This window comes from Phoenix dactylifera, chromosome 2 (assembly GCF_051530095.1).
Source record: "Phoenix dactylifera cultivar Ajwa chromosome 2, Ajwa_hap1_PhDact_Kaust_v1.1, whole genome shotgun sequence".
NCBI lineage: Eukaryota > Viridiplantae > Streptophyta > Magnoliopsida > Arecales > Arecaceae > Phoenix > Phoenix dactylifera.
Genome location: NC_143191.1, coordinates 4819707 through 4828611, shown reverse-complemented (window position 1 = coordinate 4828611; position 8905 = coordinate 4819707). Strand labels below are relative to the sequence as shown.

At 37.3% G+C, this 8905-nt stretch overlaps 1 protein-coding gene across 1 annotated transcript; it reads left to right on the top strand.

Annotated features, from left to right (window-relative positions):
• The first annotated feature begins 2544 nt into the window (after window positions 1-2544).
• Window positions 2545-7673, top strand: LOC103702675 (serine/threonine-protein kinase SAPK7-like). The gene is made up of 9 exons (XM_008785203.6): window positions 2545-2961; window positions 3059-3133; window positions 3242-3343; window positions 3473-3526; window positions 3610-3702; window positions 3809-3901; window positions 6630-6734; window positions 6922-7020; window positions 7171-7673. Exons 1-9 carry the CDS (start codon window positions 2842-2844, stop codon window positions 7522-7524), a joined length of 1095 nt encoding a protein of 364 aa, XP_008783425.1. The 5' UTR covers window positions 2545-2841; the 3' UTR covers window positions 7525-7673.
• The last annotated feature ends 1232 nt before the right edge of the window (window positions 7674-8905 follow it).

Sequence of the window (8905 nt, the reverse complement as noted above, 5' to 3'; positions counted from 1 at the left end):
ATGGACTTGTTGGACTGAAGGACAAAAAAAAAAGAAAAGAAGATATATGTATATATATATATATATTTTTTTTTTTTTTCTTTCCATAGAATTTAGACTGGAGAGGGGTTGGATTGATATGGGCTTACTTAAATAGACTATATAATTTATGATCCCATAGAAAATTTAGGACTTGATTTTCCAAATAAGCCCTAAATAGAAATTTTAGGATGTTTAGATTTTCGTTGCCGACAATTCAATCAATATAGGGACAAGCCAGTTAGCTTCCTCCAAGGGTTGAGAACATGGAATACCCCATTACTCAAGATAGATATGTGGAGGTTTAAAAAAGTATTTTCTCCAAAATGACCATTATTACCCTCAATCATTTCTTATTTATCCCCTCTCCTTTGATCTTCTTTGCACCCTCTTTATTCTGGCCACATCCACCTCGGTTTGTGATCCATCTGGCCAATTTGTTTCATTCTGCACTCGGTTGAGCCTTTACTCCACCATTACTCCTCTATGACCCTGTGAGGTCTATTTACTCAAGCCCTTAGGTGCTTCTTCCTTCCCTTCTATATGACCCTATTGGAGATGTTTCCTATAATATAAAATTTTATAGTTTATAATTTATTTCTTAATATGTTGAAAATAATATGTTAATGTGCATATGCAATCGCATTATTATATATCAATAGTTTAACTATACTGTATTATTTATGCATATTATACTATAAATAAAGCTATTATAATTTCTTCTTACCATGATTCAAATATAATTTATTATTTTAGTATTTAGTATCCTTTATTATCGTAATAATATTTTAATTGTTTTCAAAAACAATTTACATTGCAAATATATAGAGAATAGTTATGGTGTTGCAGAGACAAATTTGACTAAGATGAGATTCACATTTTCTAGTTTTTGTCAAATTTTCATCCAAATCTGATTTTCTTATTCTCAAAATGCATCCAGTTACATAAAATAAAAGCTGCGATTCAGAACAAAAACTAAGGACGTACCAATCTCAGTTAAATTTATCCTTTTGTGAGTTTACTCTCATGGCAAAGAGAAAACAACCCAACTAGGGAAATAGTTTTATACGTAATTTATCAGTCCTCAAATGAATCTACGTATTAACAAGTTGTTTACTCATCCAACGCAGAGAAAGTTCTTTCTATTTCCTTTAACAGGTTGAACCTTTTCTGAAGATCCTTGACTATTGAAGACCTAAACTTTTTGTTACTGAGGATGAAGTCTTTTTGTGCCGAGAATTCCTATTCCTTTTCCAAACTGGGTCAAAAAGTTGCACTCCCACCAAAGATGCTGAAGTGCCGAAACTTTGCCTTCACAAGTGGCACACCACATGATATGTGGGAATCGGCATTTTATATGCAGTCAATCCCTGAGTTACTGCATTACCATTGGGCTAAGTAGCATTACAGTTGTGAGGAGAAAATTTTTCATACAGGGGATGGGGCCCATGGCACTACTATTCGATCCCATTGCATTCTCAAGGAAAAAAAAATTACATTTTCCTTTCTGTTTGTCCCCCTCTTTCTAATAGATCATTCAAATTTTGATTGAATCAAATGACAAACTCACCGGCAGGGAGTTCCCACTGAGCAATAGTGATATCCCTGCGTTTAATTAAGTCTTTGTGGTAACTTTGGATTCTCTTCTATCTGCTTTGGAACTGGAAGAGGTCTTGGACGAATTCACTCTCCTCTCCCTTGGTATCACGTAATAGCGAGTAATTCAATATGATATAGGACATGGATGACTCGACCTCGTACGGTCATCTGACAATCCCTAAAATGAGATATTGTATTGGTCGATATTTTGTAGTATGCAAACTACAGTATATAAGATTGTTGGCTATCAAACAAAACAGTTTTAAATGCAATATATATTATATAGCTACCGATAGCCATCCAATCTCTTGATGAATGAAATCTATGCACACTACGAAGGATTTTGGACTCCAATTCGCACCCAGAGAACATCCTCAACATAGGACTTATAAATTTAGCAGTAACTGAATGAGTGATCTTTAGTATATTTCATCATCTCTAGAGAATTTTTTCTTCTCTGGGTGAATCAGATGCATGTTCCTAATCAGTTTTTTTTTTTTTTTTTTATTGGCTGTATTCATTTTTGAATGGTGTGCGGAGCCAGTATAATTAAAAAAAAAAAAAAAAATCTTTAAAACAAATCAATAGGCGAGGGCCTCAGGAGCTTTTAATTTGATCCCCAGTTACCCACCGAATGTGGCTGCTTCCACCACCCCAATGTCTAAGCAATCAATCGAGCAAATCCTCCGGTTATCATTACCACTACGTTGCAATCATAAAGTAATCCCATCACATCCCCTCAATCCAAGCCGTCCAATCCATATACTCCCTACCATACCCTGGTCCCCGCTCCCTACCCAATCATTGGACAATCAATTCATAGAATATCCCATCCAATGGACGGCCCTGATCCTCCCAATCCCGCTACCTTCGCTCCGAAGGAAAAGTTACCATAAATAAATAATTTAGCCAATCTTTCGACGAGAGAGAGAGAGAGAGAGTCTGTGTTATATCGCTCTAAGACACTCGCAGATTTTTGGCAGCTTTTATTCCTCAGTGGATTCACCGCCGTCCTCGAGAAACTCCTCCGCCACTCTCGATCCCAGATCTCGAAGAGCAGAGGGATTAGCGAGAGAGAGAGAGAGAGAGAGAGAGAGAAGGCGATGGCGATGGGATCCGGATGAGTAGAACTCAGTACTAGTCCTTGGTGAGGTAGTGGTTTCGAAGGATCTGTTCTCGTTTTTGAGGGATATTGGAAGGGTGGGAAGTTGGGGAGATCTGCAGATGGAGAAGTACGAGGTGGTGAGGGACATCGGATCGGGGAACTTCGGGGTGGCGAAGCTGATGAGGAACAAGGAGACGAAGGAGCTCGTCGCCATGAAGTACATCGAGAGGGGCCGCAGGGTTGGTTCTTGCTCCAATTTTGATCTGTATCCGTAGCCCTTGATCTCAGATTCTGGATGGATCTGATGATGCTTTGATTTGTGTTCTTGGAGTGCAGATTGATGAGAATGTGTTGAGAGAGATCATCAACCACCGCTCGCTGCGGCACCCCAACATCATCCGATTCAAGGAGGTGGGAGCTTAAAATCCAATTCCTTTTTTTTTTGCCCTTTTTGGGTCTATTTCTATGGGATTTATTCTGCTATTTTTTTTGTCGGTTATGATTTGGTTAAAAAATTAGGTGGTCTTGACGCCGACGCATCTGGCGATCGTGATGGAGTACGCCGCCGGCGGCGAGCTCTTCGAGCGGATCTGCAACGCCGGGCGATTCAGCGAAGACGAGGTTCCTCGAATATTCCGTTTTTTTTATTACTTTTTACACCGTCTTTTGCTTTTCTTAGTATATATTAATCCCGAAATAAATATCTCATGACGATCGTAATAATTCTTCATTTATTATTAATTTTTTTAGGCAAGATATTTCTTTCAGCAGCTCATCTCCGGCGTCAGCTACTGCCACTTCATGGTAAAAAAAAAAGAAAGGAAAAATTGCTAAAAGGTGAATAACTTTTATACTTGGGGATTAATTTTTTTTTGATGAATTTTCAGCAAATATGCCACCGGGATTTGAAGCTGGAGAACACTTTGCTGGATGGAAGCCCCGCTCCGCGGCTTAAGATTTGCGACTTTGGTTACTCCAAGGTTTGATTTATTTTTTTTTTAAAGTAATCTTCATCGGAAAGTTAGGAAAGAATTTCTTTGGAAAGAAAAAGAGAAATAATGTCAAAAAAAAAATTGGGGAGTGCAGTCGTCGCTGCTTCACTCGAGGCCCAAATCGACGGTGGGGACGCCGGCCTACATCGCCCCGGAGATCCTCTCCGGCCGGGAGTACGACGGCAAGGTAAATAAAGTCCTCCTTTTGTACATTTTTTCACTATTTAGACTACTCTTACCATGATGCCAGCTAATTTTACTCCGCGTGATTACTAAAAGACGGTAAGAGACTGGAAGCGTGGTTCGGGTTGGAGGTGGGTCCCACTAAAAGGGTACGCTTGGGGTGACAGGTTGCAATATTCCGTATACGTGTGCGTAGGTAGGAATATACTGTGTTCTATGTGGCCACTAGCAAGTTGCCACGTAGGGTTGCATATGAAGGAAGCCTGCATGAGCAGGACAACCGTCCGTAGGGTTTGGTTGTCGTGGAATTTGGAAGGCGGGGACCATTTGGGACAAGCGTTCCTAAAGCAGAAATTTAATTAAATTATTTACAGCACCAGTAACAGCATTGGAGAGAATTTAGCTGTAACCATTTATTTTTTTTAAAAAAATTATATTTGGAATCGAATGGTGCATAAATATTAAAACAAAGAACAAAAAAAAACAAAGCTATGGTTTTTGTATGATAAACAAAAATTTCTTTTAGATAAATCAAAATCAAGGGAACAGTATCATCTTTGTGATACTAAATGGGCATCAGCCCAAGAAGATCCTCTTTCACCCGTCTCTTTCTTGCTTTTCGGAGAGAGAGAGGGGGGGTTGTGTACAAGTCAATCTTTATCGTCTGTAGAATCTTTTGGAGAGAATCAACACTTCTCTTTTTCTTTTCAAACTTTGCCTAACAAGTTTGTCTCATCTTTCTTGGAAGATCCTCTTGATCCTTTGACAAAATAAGATTTTCTTGGCTCCCAAATTTAGATTTGTATGATACAACTTTTGCTAAATAAAATGAGTTTCATGCCTGCTAAGAGGCAAGAAGCAGCACGACTAAAATGCTAACTAAAAATGTGGCCACACTAGAAATGCACACAATTGGCCAGTGGCTGGAGAGCTGCACTCTGAGTTGACTACATGCACCGTGTGGTACCCACTGCGCAAGGCAATCGCCATGCAAACACAGGGAGGACCATAACGAAGAATCCGTGCCATCGAGAAATTGTGATTGCAGAAAACTGGACACCCCAGTGACTGCTGAGGCATAACATGGATGTCCATTTGGTTGTGTGTGTCTAAAGAAGCATTGCTTGTTGCTAATGCAACATTTCTTGCGGTCACCAAACTAGTAGTTTAAGTGCATAGATAGGGCAAATAAAGGCTATGATCATGGGTGCTACTGATAGGACATAAGACCTTTTTCTTCTTGAAAGAAAATCTTTGAACTAGAACATGGCATTTGCCTTGCTCAAGATACTTCGATTGGAGTGTTTGATGACTAGCTAGGATCTTATCAACTGTTGAAATATGTATATCTTAGACATTTTTTGTCAAAACTAGTAAAAATATTTAGTTTGGGTTATAATTATCCTCTCACTATAACACTGGATTCTAGGAGTGCAACTTAATTTTCAGATTTGTTTGAAGAGCATGAAACAGCAATGCTGTCAAGTTGCTACCTTAAGATTTAGATGTCTGGTTAAAAGCTTTGTTGCTATGTTTAAGTTCTTTTCTTATATACTTCCATTCTCCAATAGAATTTAAGGATGGTGTAATCTTGTCACAGATTTGGCTTTTGATATCATCCCAATTTTTCTTGGAGTTTTTTATAATTGAAAATTTTGTTTATTGAAATTTTATTTATTTATTTACTCAGAAAAGAAAAACTTACTTATTTGAGTTCATTATTGATTGAGTGAGTATGGAAATTAATGTGTTAAAACCAGGGGCCTGCACAACAGATGAAATCTGATAAAGCAAGGGCGTGAGGAACATGGGATGTTAGGTTGGATATGAAATCTTTCTATTCGTCCAAGAGATTATCTTAACTGAAAAATGCTTTCGTAAAAGATCAATTAATGGGACGGATTATTATAAAAGGGTCCAATTACTATAAATGCTCCTAATTTCAAGAGCATGCCATTTGTCAAGGCCTCTTCTAAACAACAAATCCAGGTGCCTTAGACACTTTCATAAGCATCCTGTAATTTGAAACAATAATGTGTTAACAATTCCTTTCCTCCAAAAAAGAAATGTTCACGATTTCCTTTACTTCTTTTGAGAGAATACATATTCCCTTTATTCTATAACAAACATAAACAACAAACCTAATGACATGTATTAGTCGTTCTCGAAGCTTTGTGTCTATGGCTGGTCACGTTGTTTTTTCTACCTTTTTTCATAGCATTAGTTACAGTTTTAGTTATCTTTCTTTTACTTTTTGAATCCTGTGTGTGGACTCCCCACTTGAGCTAGCTTACTCAGCATGATCACCTTAAGCATGTCCTGCACAAGTCTAAACCATCCTGAGTTGTTTTCCTTATTTGATCCATTCAATGCTGAATTTTTCCTTAATCTGCTTGTTTCTAGTTATCTCCCTCTTGTTCTGTCACACAGTAACCTTGGAACTGGTTCATTGCATGCTTTTGAGCATTCCTCTTCTCTTATTATATTTTTAATTGACATTGGAGGGAAAAAAAGAAAGATTAAGCATTCAATCCTTTTGTCAAAGGCAAGTATTCTATGCCTCAACATCCTTTGAGTGTTTGTCTCATTTAAAGAAGAAAAATCCTTCGAGTGGTTTGGCAGCAGTTTGCCGACTACCTTTTATTTAGCTGTGAGTTTATTTAAAACTTCTTTCTCCACCTTCTGTTTTAACCGCAATTAATTTTGATATGAAAGTGCATCTGGTTGTGCAGCTTGCAGACGTATGGTCATGCGGAGTAACTCTATACGTGATGCTGGTGGGATCCTACCCATTTGAGGACCAAAATGACCCCAGGAATTTACGGAAAACCATTCAAGTTAAGTCACAAGTCTTAATTTGTTCTTCCCTTCACCTCATTACTTTTCCTTAACGCTAACTTTTCATCAACATTTTGTCAACTAATGCTGTTTATAACTTTGGAATTCCGTTATTCGATCCTTGATGTTATTATATACTGATGAATGATTATATATTGCTTGCTTTCTTACCTTCTCTGGGTGCAGAAAGTCATGTCAGTTCAATACAAAATACCCGACTACGTTCACATATCCCGGGATTGCAGGCAACTTATCGCCCGTCTCTTCGTTGCGAACCCAGCTAGGGTAATGCTCACAACCATATTAGAAAGGCCACTGTTAAATGCTCGCTCTGCTTGTTATTGTGTTTATTATGAAAAAATAGTTCATAAGATGCGATAGATATCAGAAATTACTCCAATAATACTGGAACTGGGTTGGTGTTTCTTAATACAGAGGATCCCAATAAGGGAAATAAAGAACCACCCATGGTTCTTGAAGAACTTACCAAGGGAGCTAACAGAATCAGCTCAAGCAGCGTACTACAGGAGGGATCGTAATGCACCTACCTACTCAATTCAAAGTATTGAGGACATTATGAATATTGTTGGAGAAGCGAGGACTCCTGCACAGGCATCCAGGTCCATCCCAGGCTTTGAATCTGAGGAGGACTCAGAGGAGGAAGAAGAGGAGAACCAGCAGGAGCAAGAAAAGGAAGAGGAGGAAGAAGATGAGTATGACAAGACCGTAAAGGAAGTGCATGCCAGTGGAGACTACAAGATCAATTTACTGAACATAAATGAGAAGTAAAATGCGAGTTGTTCTCCATAAAGCAAAATGCTATGTCTTCTACTTAACATTCTACTGCTAGCTATATATCCCTGTAGAAATCTGTGTCTTTTTTGCTTTTACTTATTTTGTGTCTATCGTCGTTGTAATATAATTTAATGGTTTTCTTATTTCTAAGGTCTGCTATGTTTATCTGGTAAGTTTTTGCTCTTCAAACCCATTTTTATTCTTGAAAGTAGAAGCAACTACAATCCCATGCTTAAGTGAGAGGTGGGAAGAGCAGTGGAGATTACAGGATGAGTTCGGATCCTGTCAAATTAGCTGCATGAATAGAGGTTAATATCTGGATAAAATGCAACTCCATAATAATTTCTTGGCTTTTGTTAAGACCTTGGCGAAGGACCTGCTAAAAAATTGAAAAGAGGAGAAAAGAAAAACTCTGCATATAGTAACGTGACCTACACAACCCACAATACATAGATAGGTTTAGAAGATCGGCTCTCCAAGGGAGTGCACCGTATACACAACGGCTAAAGTGCGAGAGAGCCCTTTTGCAGCGGGACCAACTCTATATTTCAGCACGTTTAATCGAGTTGAAAGGTCTTTGAAAAAAATAATGGCATTACGCTTTACTCCTTCCTTTCCTCTTAAGGTTTCCATAACAATATTATTCCGTTATAATGAACCTTATCCTCTTAGAAACTAGTTTAAGATAAATGGAAAAAATCTTATGAAAAGATAGTTCAATGTGGGGAAGGAGATGACATTGGCACCATTGGTTACAATGTAGAGAGAGAGAGAGAGAGGCTGGAATATTTCAAAGGGTATTGGGCTCCAGATACTTTCCAGTGAAAGTCAATGAAAGGCCACCAAAAATTGACGCCATTGATTGCAATGTACGATAAAATAATGTGGTTAGAAACCAAAAATCATGAACTTTTGTACTTTTATATATGATCAAATGAAAACAAAATTAATAATTTCAATAGTTTAATATCATGTTTTAATTTGATCTATAACTAAAAAGAATATAAATAATTAAAATCTAATCTACATATTTTTTAAAATATTTAGATCAAGATCAATTATTTGGATTTACAAATTAAACAGTTTCTATTACATTTTTACTCACTAATTATATTGCTATCATCCACTTTTGTCAACTATATCTATAAGTTAGAGAGTTTCAAAATAAATAAATTTTAGTTTTTAGCCATTTCATATATCTTGATCAACGGTGTTGATGTTCATTTTTCATAAAATCTTCATTGATTTCTTAGCTAAATAATTTTCAGAAGCATTTCAACTTAACTCTCTCTCTCTATATATGTTTATATATTTGTATGCGTACATGAATAAAGAGAGAGAAAGATCATATGCATTATGTTAACATATATTATAT